The following is a 12,831-nucleotide window of genomic DNA, read 5'->3' as shown; positions in this document are numbered from 1 at the left end:
GTTTAAGCTTGGCCTTGAATAGTTGAACGTGATAGCATTACCCAGCGGCTGCCGTTTATCGCCACCCGCTATCGGCTGCTGCGCGCAGGTGCGCCCGTGGGCACATTCCAAAACGAAAATGTTTTAGTTACTGGACTACTTGTCCACACTTGCGCCATCGTCCTCACTAGCGCTGCCGTCGTGATAGCTGCTGCGGTCCCACAGCTCGTCATTCTAGCATCGTCGTGCAGCGAAATCCCGCACTTCGCAAACAGCCACATGACGACATCGCGTGGAACAGCTGAAGATTTTGCCTCGCTGCGGCTGCCACACCTGTATCACCCGTTGCAAACGTAGAACTTGCGGCCCGGCGCGCAGTTCGTTTCCTCAGCGTGAAGAGTGACAGCCATCTTGAATGTAGCCGTGAACGAGCGCAGGTCGCTTAACGGACCCGGAACACGAATGACGAAGCACTATATTAAAAACTTGTGAAACACGGCCGACAGTAGTCAAATGCGTCAGAGCCAAAGAGAAACTACGCGTGAGCGGCATCGGCTCTTCCATCGGCTACTGACGCTCCCTGGTGCCGCTGCGATTTCGAGTGGGGGTGCCGCTGCGATTGGAACAGCGGTCTTTCCATCAACTATTGACACTCCCTTCAGTGCCGAGTGCGCGGTTGAAAGTAAAAATAAAAACTTGGACAACGCCTATTATGGGGGGAAGAGGGTCTCGGAGAAAAATTTTTTAATATTGGACTTAGCATAATGAAAACTTCAGCTATTATGTAAGGGTCTTAGAGAAAAATTTTTTAATATTGTACTTAGCCTAATGAAAACTTCAGCTATTATGTATTTTAGTGTGCTGATTTCAAATATGGTGTCCATTTTTGTGTATATATTAAGTCGTTTGTTATTAATTCAAGAATTTCGGTGAAATTATTCTGACAACTTCTTGAAAAAATTGGCTACTCAGATTCAAATAATTTTAAGCCCAGTGGATTCTACTATTATTAATGCTTGCAATAAGGGTACTTTCAGTGTTCTAGCCCTTCTGTAACCAAAGTTACAATGTTTTGAAGTTCACATAAAAGTGGCGAGGAAAAAGGTGATTTTTATTTATGCCTTTCAATATTTCCACATTTTGTTAAGAGTGCTGTTAATGGTTTTATTGCAAGGTCCAATCATTCAGCTTTCAAATAAAACAAGAATGGTGAAAATTGCGGGAACCAAAGCTGGGAAAAGCTTTTCAGCAGTGTGTAGGGTGATGCAGAAAATGAAACTGAGAAAAACGCAAACAACGAAATCAAACATTTTGAAGCTGTGTAAGCATATTGCAGTGCTTAATTTTCCAAAACAAACAGCTTAGAAGGCGCATAGTGAATAGTCTGAATCACATTTTTGCTGTTGCCGGCACTTAGCAAGCTGCAAAAATGATTTCGAGGGTGCACATTATATTGTGAAGCAGTCTGTCGATCGCCACCAAATCTACGACCACATCGGTAGCTCCGCAGGCAATGGAGGGTTGTCGTCTACATGCTCGTTCGCTAGCGTCCACATCTCGTGCTAGGTTGCAGAAATTGCTGCCGAACTGGCGATTTTATTATCGGCGTGCTTCGCAATCCTCGCGATCAGTGCTGGGCAGAAATGTGTCTAATCTGACCCGCTACTGCCAATCTCGCCCGAGTCCGCAATTTGCTCCGTGCCGAAGGCGGACGCCGAAGCTGGTAAACAAGCGCTTATCACGCCGAATCGCACTCCTGTGCCTCGTTATTCCCTTATCCCTCTTCCGATCACTTTTAAGTAAAACCATCCTCCGGCTCTCAGTCATCCTCTGAAGCTGCGATAGGCACCGCGCTCGGAACGAACGCCGGAACGGCTGCCAAGGTCGCGTCATCCGCCGGTTCACGCTCAGGCACTCCGCTGCTGCTGGTGGACATCTTTTCCGACGAACTTGTGTCTTCCGCTTGCTTCCCAAACTTATGCGCGCTGCGAACTTCCGATGAGGTTTCAAGCCACGGTGTTCTTTTTCAAAATGGCGTCGCAGGACAAGCGCGGAGCGTTCAAAAAATGGCGCCGGCCAATGAGACGCTTGAATTTCACCACGTGGTTGTTTCCAACACCCAATAGCATTGCCGCATTTTATATTTTTTTTCTGTCTTTTTCTTGGCGACCAATCGCAGTAGACCTTTCGTTCTGGCGGGAAAGAAAGCTGAGGCGTTGCTGCGCCGGCCCCTTTTGGCACGACACGCGACGCAGAACGGGCATTTTCTAACCTATTTTCGCAAGATATCTTGTCAAAATTGCATGTTTGCGTGTCGATTACTCGTAAACTGCGCGGTATTTAGCCCTGAAACTTGAAATTAAGATGGAAAATGATGAGACTTATCCAACTATGACCAAATTGAAAAGTCGATTTTTTCGCGAATTTTTGGTCCCAAAGGCCCGCGTCCCCCCTTAAGAGTAGAATGCGAATGCGTTATCGGGCCGCCACCGCTTATCAGCAGACGCTATCTGCGGCCAGGTGTGGGGAGGGGGCTGGTGCCGGTTTGCTGCTTATCGACAGCCACCATCGGCCACCTCACGCGGGGTGGGAATGCCGGTTCTGCGGGTTGACATAGCAGCTGCTCAAGGCCAGCACCAAGAGCGATGTGACGGAGCCGTGCAGCAAAAATGCAACCACGCTGTAGCATGCCCGATATCTCGTTTGTCTCGCCTTTACTTATAACGCGATGTTTTCGTTTTGATTGTAGGACGACCCCCCCCCCCCCCCCACACTTCCGATTTTCAAATTAAAAAAAATAGGTCGAGTTACAATCGTGTAAATACGCTACATTTTCCCCGCATAAGGCCCGTTTCACATGCATGAGATTTTCTCCTGCGACGCTGCGAATTCTGTCTGTCTGCGACTGGGGAGGGCCCTCGGTCTAGTCGCAGACGGCCTGCGATCGAGTTCCGTCCGGTTGGTATTCAGTCGCAGTGTCGGTGTGTTCGCTCTGCGACTGACCAATGGGGAGTGCCAAGACAGCGTGTGGGTCACGTGGGAGCTGTTGCCACGGTGGAAGCAAAGCTGTTTATTCTAGTCAAAACATGCGAAATATTGCCTTGCATCTAAAAATATGCTGGTCATAAAATCATCAACTCATTCTGTGTGACGTTTCTGTCGCGTTTAATAATGGGTTGCCTATGGAAACCTTGCCTGTCCCTCCAACCGAATTCGCTGTGTCGGTGTTGCATGTGAAACCAGTGACCGAAAATCGCACTGCGGCCCGACCGACTACACCGAATATTTTCGGTCCAGTTGCAGCATGTGAAACAGGCCTAACTGTGGCTGGCCCAGCAAAACAACTGGACCCCACCCTGTGATTGCACGCGCTACCAGGCATGCCGACCACAGCAGGCTTACCGTAAAAACCGGAATATAGGTCGAACTTTTCTTCAAAAAACCATGGTGAAAAGTCCATCCCCGTCTTATATACCGGTCATTGGCGGAAAAACTACGGAAGTCTTGCAACAATGGCCGGCTGAACTCAACAGCGTCCCTCCATCACCATCGCCAGCAGCAGCAGTGCCGCCATTTTGCGTTTCCATAGTTGCAGAGCTATTTTGGTTAGAGGCTGCCTTTTTCACATTTTGTTTCAAAATGAGCGGAAGCCGTCGGCAATTAAAAAAAAAACGCGATTTAGTACGCGGAAGCTCACAGCAACCTGGCGGCACAGCGCGAATTTGCACTATTTGAAAAGAGCATTCAGTACAGGCGAAGGCAGGAGCTGCGTATTACAACTTGCAACAACCAGAAGAAAACATCATTTCTTGGGCGGATTACAGCATGTACAGAATTGGAAGGAAAGGTTGCGCTGCGTGCAAGATCGCTGCCTGTGACTGCCGAATGCATCCGCGTGAAAGCAGTAGAGATGCGGACCGCAGCGTATCCAGAATTGGAAGGGAAGGTCACGCTGCGTGCAAGATCGCTGGCTGTGACTGCCGAATGCATCCGCGTGAAAGCGGTAGAGATCACGCGTGCCTCTAGACTCACGAGGGCGCAATTCAAGGGCTCGCCATCATGGGTGCGGCGATTCAGCTGAGTTTTAGGATTTTGAAATGTCAGAATACAAGTTTTTCTTCCTGTTTCTGAAGTTGCAAATTCAAAACCCTGTAACTCTACTTCTATGATAGGCAGGATAATAATTTTGCCCTTATTGCATAGCTTGAAGTAAAGATAAGCCAAAGGCATGTGTTCTAGCAAGTTTCCTGCAGCAAAATTTATTGAAAGCTCTCGGCAAAAAGTTGCATAACAGTATTATATAAGTGTGCAGGGACTTGCTTTACATAAAATTGACTTACATATTTGGAATCGGCAGGCAAAAATAAATGTTTCTTGAAGATTTCTTTATTGTGACTTCATTAACAGAAATGTTTTTTCTAAGACCAACTTCTGCCCTTAAACACCATATCGTATTTACTCGCGCATAACCCGCACCAAAATTTGAATAAAACGCATTTAAAAAGTGGGGGTGCGGGTTATCTGCGAAATTTTTAGCTTCACGGCAATGCGTGGCGGCCTCCCCTGTGTAGTCTGCCATCCCCATCGTCATTGATGCTTGTCAAGCCAATGAGGGGCCAATGAAAGGCATAGCCAAATCCACATTCATAGTCTGTTTATTCTTCCCCATGCCATTGGCCATGTTTTCTTGAGGCAGCGTTGTTGAGCCTAGTGCCATGCTGGCACGCTGGTCGATGCTCGTACTGGATTCCTTCCGAGGCCACTGCACTGATGCGGTGAAGGCTCACCTTGCCGAGGCCAGCACCGGCCTCGTTATAATACCCGGCAGCATGACGTCCATGCTACAGCCACTCGACTTGTGCCTAAACAAGCCGTTCAAGGCACACATGAAGCGGCTGTATGCCCAGTGGATGGCCGATGGCCTTTACGCCCTCTCACAGACGGGACGCGTGTGAAGGCCTGATATTCCATTGCCTTGCCAGTGGGTCGCAGATGCGTGGAAAGTGATACCGGCCGACTTGGTGTGTAAAAGCTTTAAAAAATGTGCCATCAGTAACAGCTTGGTTGGTTCCGAGAATGACACCGTCTTTGAGAATGGCGATGAAGCCTCGGGTGGCAGCAGTGAGAGCGGCGACGATTGAGAATCGGATAACGAGTGACGTGGTGGTGGTTGCTTGAATAAATGTTCTGAAAACGAAATGATCACTGAGTGTGCAGTTGTACCTATCTAGTGCTCTGTTCTTTTTTTTTTTTTTTTTCAGGTAAACATGTGGGTTATACGTGAGTTTTTTTTTTTCGTAGAGTTCAAAGTTAGAGTTCAAAGAATGAAATTAAACTGCTGCAGGTGGGTGGCTCATCAATGGACTCGCCGCATGGCATGCCGGCATTCCATGACAGCGGTCCAGGCTACCAGGGCGACAGCTATGGTGGCAAGAGGGGCTACGGCGGTGGACCCGTAAGTGGCGCTGTTCGCTCTGCATCAAGGGCATGTTAAAGCGATACTCATGACAAGTTTAAGCTGGTCTGTATTGACAGATTACCGTATTTACTCGAATCTAACGCGCCCTTGATTGTAACGTGCACCCGTTTTTCATGACCCCCCCCCCCCCCCCCCCCGAAAAAAAAGCTCCTTCATGGTAACGCGCACCCGTTTTCCTTCCCAAAAAAAAAAAAAAAAGTACCACGCACCTCACGCTTTCATACACTAATACAACTTTGTCTCGTTTGGAAAAACATAGGTTTAATCTCGATGCGCTAAAGTTGCGATAATAAAACACACACGCACACACACAAAAGGAAACGGCTTATCTTGCCAAGATTGTTTTCACTCGTCGTCGCTCTCAACAACTCCTTATCACTGTCGACGGACCAAAGCATTTCATCCTCGGTGCCGTCCATGGCATTCGATATACCACATTTTTTAAAGGCCTTGCTGACCATGGCAGACAGTATCGTGCACCACGCATCTTTCGCCCATCCAGTGAAGTCTTGCAGCGAGGGACGCTTAATTCTGTTGCTGGGAGTGAATTCATGGCTGCCATTCACAAGCCATTCGGTGTAGAGCGCCCGAATCCTGTCTTTAACCGCCTTGTTTAAACAAACATCGAGCGGCTGGAGCTGCGATGTAATGCCGTCGGGTATCACGACAAGGTCGGTGTTGCATGCAGCGAGCTTGTCCTTGATGCGTTCGTCGAGATGGCACCTGAACGCATCAAGCACAAGCATCGCACGCAGGCCCAAACTGCCGCCGGGTCTCTTGCGCCAGATGTGATCGATCCAGTCGGCGACCAAGTCCGTCGTCATCCAACCTTTTTCATTTGCGCGCACAATCACGCCACTCGGAAACACGATTCCTTTCGGGAGCGTCTTGTGTCTGAATATAAGATACGGGGGCAGCTTGTGTCCATCCGCGGTGCAACAAAGCATTGCGGTGACGCGTGTTTTTTCGTGGCCGGAAGACAACACGCGCACTTGCTTCGCCCCCTTCTTTTCAACAGTTGTGGTGGCAGGCATGTCGAAGTAGAGCGGTGTCTATTCGGCATTTCCAATCTGGCCGAGATGGTAGCCATTCCTGCGGCGCAAATTCAAAACGCACCGCTGAAAACTGTGCAGCTTTTCTTCATACTCCTCGGGCAACTTCTGGCATATCTCGTCCGCCTTCGAAGAGAAAACCCTTTTCTCTTCATAAAATTTGACAGCCAGCACCTGCTCGCTTTGAAGTCGCTCCGCGTGAGCTCCGTTTGTAGGGCTAACTGCATTGCCCGGACTTTGAGCAGATCAGTCGTCACTGGCCGCTGCGCCGCTCGCTGCTCTTGCACGTATTCTGCGAGCCGCTCTTCTATTTCGGCGAACCGGCCCTGCTTCAGTCCACTGAAACCCTTTCGTGTAGCCTTGCTGGCGAAAATCTTTTTCTTCTGCTTGCGCCAGTCCTGCACGCATGTTTCTGGATCTCCGAATGCGCGTGATGCGGCCTGATTTCTGTCCGTCTCTGCACGCATGATGACTTTCCTTTTAAATGCGGCATCGTGATGAACTCGACATATCTTCGCTGTCGCCACGTCCATGCTGGTAGATCACACAGAAAACAGGTAGACTAAGCACGAGGAGGACGCTACTGCAGCTAGGCTGGCTAGGCATAGACAGCTAGGCTCGAAGTGCGTACGAGGCGGCCATTTTGAAATGCCGATGGCGATATGATATCGGAGATTTAGTGTCATACTCGATTCTAACGCGCACCCAATTTATGGACCCGATATATCGGAAAAAAGGTGCGCGTTAGATTCGAGTAAATACGGTACCTCGTTCCAAAAAAAGGAGGCTGCTTTCACTGAAAACGTTCGATGAGTTATAAAAGTTCAAAAACGGAACCACAGGTGTCACTGCCACCAGTCATTTTCATAACCAAACTGCAATGGGGCTTTTTTTAACTACGGATCCTTGAAGCTAGGTTGTACAAGTGCAACCTTTGTCCGTAAAGTTACGAGACTGAGTCCATTAAAAAAAAACACGTTTAACATTGAAATCATTTGTGCAGCACCCCTTCGAAATAGTCTCCCTTGCAGTCTATACACAGCTTAAAACGCTTCTTGAGGTCTTGGAAACAGCTTGAAAACATTTCTTTTGGCAGGGCTGTCAGCTCCTTTGTTGTGGCGTCTTGAATTGGCTCCACGCTCCCCATCCAGCGACCTTTTAGGGCTCTCTTCACACGAGGAAACAGGAAACAATCGCATGGAGGGAGGTCAGGCGAGTGTGGCGGATGGGGAAGTACAGTAATGCTGTGCTTGGTGAGAAATTTTGTCACGCTGAGAGCAGTGTGCGGCCTTGCGTTATCGTGGAGAAGGCTGCATTTTCTAGAGGTCCATAAGTCAGCACGACGGAGTCACAGTGCATCACGCATGAGTTGGAGCACGCGGATATCAAGCTCCTGATTCACTGTCTGCCCTTGTGGGACGAGTTCGTGGTGTATGACACCTCTGGCATTGAAAAATACTATCAGCAACTTCTTTGTTTTGGTCTTCTGTCGCTGCAACTTTCTCGACGCTGGAGAGCTTGTGGACCGCCATTCGGTGCTCTGCCTTTTTGTTTGAGGATGGTGTTGAAAACACCATGTTTCTTCTTCAGCGATGATGCTGTCGACGGATACAGCAGCCTTCTCTGCCTCGGAGAGCAAATCAGCGCTCACTGATGCCCGCGTGTCCTTCTGGTCCTGTGTGAGGGAGTGCGGCACAAGTCTGGCATTCAGCTTTCGTTTCCCCAAGTTCTCTCGCAAAACTTGGTGGCATGTTGTCTTACTAACGTTGAGAGAAACCGATAGCATGCTGAATGTAATGCTGCGGTCTTGCTGTACGATTTTCCTGATCTGAGCCACGTTGTTTTCATTCCGTGAGATTGAAGGGTGCCCCTGCCTTGTGTCGTCTTCCGCCGATGTTCTCCCCGAAACGAACCTCTTGTGCCACTCGAAAACTCGCGCCCGCAATAATCTCGTGGCCATAAGCGTCACGAAGGAGTTCATATGTCTGTGTGGCTGTCTTGCCAAGCTTCACACAAAATTTTATGTTTACACACTGTTCGAGGTGGACGTCCATTTTTCCAAATTCACTCAACAAGTACAATGCGCAGATGACTAGTGACAATGTATTTTTCTGCATGTAGTTCCATCTAGCGGCTGCCACACCAATTAACATTAAATAGTTCAGGTTAGCGCTAAAAGATTCGTTTTGGGGAATCATTTTTAGAGAAAAAAATAAATCAGTCTTGGAACTTTGCGAACAAAGGTTGTACCACCGTTCACTTCTAAATGGGGATCATGGAGTCCTTTAATCTCTTGACATCTCTAGTTTCACTCGACGGGAAAAATTTATTTTTAGATCGAAATATCTCGGCAGCAAATGCACATTTTAAACATCATAGCCCAAAAAAGCTGTGCTAGCAATTTCTACTAAGTGAAAGAATGGAGTTGACTTCAGTGTCCCTTTAAAAGAATGCTCTTCTTGATGGCACTGACATCTCTGTCCTTACTATAGTTACCTGCCATCCCTGGTTATTTAGCTTCAATTTTCTTCAGCCAATGAGGCACACAATGCACATAGGGAACGAGGGCTGGCATCCGAGTTGTCTTCTCGCTGCCTAACGAGCTGAATGGTCTTTGCCAAAGAGTGAACTACGAAAAAGCCAAGCTCCCGCCCTGTATCAAGAGACATGCCACATCCTGTGTTGGATGCGACTCAGGTGGGGTGTGTGAGGTACTGCTCATTTGTTAATGCACGTTTGTTGGGCAGGTGGAATGCTTACCAGCTGCACGAGCATGCCAATTCTGTGAATACATTCACGGGCAGCGATCTTGTATAACACAACAAGAAGTGCAATGAGTGTCAACCACAGCTCACCCAGAGGCATGTTTTAGGATGCTGTGAAGAAAAAGAATCCACGGGAATCATCACAGCACATGATCCATAAGAGAGCAGACATGCAAATGTGTTACTCATTCGATCATGCTCATGAGCTTTCCACAAGGCACAAAAGGCACATGAACCTTCGCTTTTGGTTTCATCTGCTTGACGATACGGTGTTTATTTTTTAATCTTTCATTCTGTAGCCGGTATATACTATTACTGTCTGAAATAAGCCGATTCAGTTGGAAGTAGCCAGCACTGGTTTTACCTTGATGCATATGAACCAACTAGCCCAGAGTGGTACTTACATTGACTTCAGCAGTACAGTAGGCACGTAAGCTAAGGAAGGTAAAAGTATAGCTACTAGAGCTCATGCAACATGCAGCACAAGGGAAACAAATGTAGAACTCTCGCTGTTTGTTACTAGAGTTACTAGATAGGCTGCCTATCTAGTAACTCTAGTAAATTACTCAGCCAGGTTCTGCATTTGTTCCCCATGTGCTGCTTGTTGCTTCAAAGCCTTGTAGGGGGGCTCCACTACCATTCATGGAAGCCCTGTATATCAGAGGGGCCAGGACCACCAATCTTCTTACCCTGAGGTGATTTGCAACTCTGGGGATGCATTACGAGCCACACGGTGTGGCTTGGAAGGCAAACCCCTCGGCTTCAAACTTTTGACAAGGGGTGTACCTTACAGCCCCTCAATGAACTAAATGTAACGACATCTCCTTCCTCCTCCTCCTCCTACGCCGGCGCTCCTCTCAGCTCCTCCTGGGCGCCGACGGTGGCGGCACCTAGGCAGGGGGAAGCTAGCAGACGCTCTCAACGCTAGCCCTTTGGCGCACAGTAGACCGTGCGTGTGCTTTCTGCCTTGGATGCGGTTGGAATCAGATCATGGCATAGGAGATTAAAAATTATGTACTCCAATAACTGCCCCAAGCAACGTTGCACTGCTTTATCGAATTTTTTTTTTGAACTGGGATCGCTTTGATTGCAGTGCATGCTGTGAAGGTGGAGCGCGCGGCCGAGCTCACAGGCCATCCTCAGAGTGTCTTCCCAACGCTCCCTTGCACCGTGGGCCCAAATCACTTGTTTGTGGCATTTTCTGTCTTCGATTCAGCAGCAATTAGATCACGGCATGGGAGATCAAAATAATAGTTACCCAAACAACTGTTCAGACCCATGTTACACTGCTTTATTGGAACTTTTTGTACTGCGATCGCTTTGATCGCAGTGCACACTGTGGAAGTGGCATGCGTGAGCCAGCTCGCGGCACAGCAGTGAACATCCTCGGCCTACGCTTTATTTGAACGCATGGGCGGTGTAAAGCCGCGATAATATAGTCTCTCAAAGGCGCGTTTGCTCGTGCAGCCAGCTGTGCGAAAGCGTCTACTCATCTTAATTTTTTTTTTAAGTGCAGGAAAGCTTCGCAGTTACTTCGGAGTTACTCTACCTGGGACACCTTGCAGGCTAAGGTTAAAAGGATCCGACTGACGGTAGTCCCTTATTGTTTGTTTGTAAATAGGCGAATACGGTGACGTAGTTGTGCACTGTAAGACTGTTGTGAGCACAATAATTTACATGTAGGCTTAATTGTCTGGGTTGAGTAGCAGACATGCAAAAGGGCTTTTACTGCTGCTTCTCGCCCAGCCACAGCTCTGCATGACTCACTAGAATGTTGTTTGTTTAGGTGATTGTCATCATGGGTCAACATATGCAATAATGGCTTATAAGAGGACATTGTCTTTCCTCGTGTAATTTCCATGCGCAGCAGCCTGGGCTGCCGCAGTTAATCGCTTTCGGTTGAACCAGCATTTAAAAGAAATTCAAGCGGTGGAAAACCAAAACTTGAATTTACTCAGCCCTGTTTGAAGCAAAATGTTCATTTAGGAAGTTGTTTGACGCGAAAATTGAAAACACAAGGAGAAAATGTATGCAACTGCGTTTAACGGAGGTCCTCGCTTGCATTCGCAAGTATTATCCACGCAGATAGGGAGTATTCAAGCGATAGCTGCCGCTGCTGTGCCAAGGTGCAGTAACAGCCGATTTTTGTATGAATGCTGCCAGAACAAATACGGTCAGCAATGCACACAGCATGAAAGCTAGACCAGAAGCACAGCGAGCAGCGTGAACGGCAGAGCTCAAACAACATGAAGAGCAAGTTTTGGGTTGAGTCCGCGAACGAGTCAGACAACAACCAAACGAATACGCCACGTAATGCGTGACATCAAGACTACACCTGCAGAGCCTAGCAGAGCCAGCAGCATGAACGGCAGGATCAAGGCAATGAGAAGCACGGCTTTTGTAGCCCGCGAGCGAACGAAGCCATCTGCAACCGTGCGAAACAGCATCAAGACTGCGGTCGCTCATTCTTCACACCAAATCTTCCGAAAAAAAACAAGAGCGGCCACTCACATCGTAAAGACTAGCATCCAGCACATTATCAATGTTTTCCTGGCCGATCGTACGAAGCCAAACCTTTTGCCGAGCTGCATTACTTTTTGCAGAGTGACGAAAAACATTTTCGCGGTATCTCTTCGGTTGTTGCACCCGTAAGCGGAACAGAAGCTCAGCGTCGCCGCAGCACGTAGACACCGACAGAGCTCAAGAAACACTTCCCGCCAAAACTTAATCGCACAAAGAGAAAATGAAGCGTGATTTCTACTCCCGACAGTGGCGCCGGCGTCTGATGCGGAGCCAAAAGGCGCGCGCTAACACGTGACCACAATGCCTCTGCCATTGGGAGGCTTGGTTATCCGGCGACGCGCTAGGAGAGGAGGGAAGCCGGAAAGTTCAAAGCTTTTCGTTACTTTTGCTTCATTGAGGGGCTTTAGTGTACCTTCGAGTGCCTTATTGTTGCTTTTGCAGGACATGTACTCGGGGGCAGGAGACACAAGGGAAGGCTCCTACGGCAGTTCCTTCGGCGGCGGCAGCCCGCGTATCAATGAGTACCGCAAGAGCAGCCTCGGCCCCACGGCGCCAAGGCCATCCGACTTTGGACGGCCCTCCATGGGCCACCTGCGTACGGGTGGTGGTGGTCTCGGAGGCAAGCGCTACTGAGGCGGCGACGTCTTCCGATCATCATCTTGGGGTCTGCATGCTGGGGGCTGCCGTTAGTTTCCTCTCACAGGGAATGAGCTCCATCTTTAGTCTTCTCACCCCTGTACATACACTTCACTGAATAAAGGAGGATCATGTGCTGTGCCGGATATCAAGGCGGATATTGTGTCCTGCAGTGATGCTGTGACCTGTCAACAACAGCACACTGGTATTGGCCCCTCCGGGGCTATCCACCAAAATCTGTATCAAATCAATCAAAATTAGGAGTATGCAAATATTGAAATTTAAAATGAGAATGTTGTAAAAGCTCGTTAATTCGAGCTCGAAGGGGGCCGGAAAATTGTTAGAATTAAGCGGAGTTCGAGTTATTGAATGGCCGCTGGAAAGAGCAGCATTACAG

The 12,831-nt window shown here is 48.5% G+C and overlaps 1 protein-coding gene across 1 annotated transcript in view; it reads left to right on the top strand.

Moving 5' to 3' along the window:
- Positions 1-12,580, top strand: part of LOC144099446 (uncharacterized) — a 62,077-nt gene extending 49,497 nt beyond the window's left edge. The window contains exons 13-14 of the mRNA XM_077632745.1: positions 5,324-5,434; positions 12,240-12,580. Of these exons, the coding sequence (XP_077488871.1) occupies positions 5,324-5,434; positions 12,240-12,431 (303 nt within the window). The 3' untranslated portion in view covers positions 12,432-12,580. The remainder of the gene's footprint in view (positions 1-5,323; positions 5,435-12,239) is intronic.
- Positions 12,581-12,831: the final 251 nt, after the last annotated feature.

This window comes from Amblyomma americanum, chromosome 7, assembly GCF_052857255.1.
Source record: "Amblyomma americanum isolate KBUSLIRL-KWMA chromosome 7, ASM5285725v1, whole genome shotgun sequence".
NCBI lineage: Eukaryota > Metazoa > Arthropoda > Arachnida > Ixodida > Ixodidae > Amblyomma > Amblyomma americanum.
Note: the sequence above shows the minus strand (reverse complement) of the source record. Positions and strands in the feature narration are given on the sequence as shown.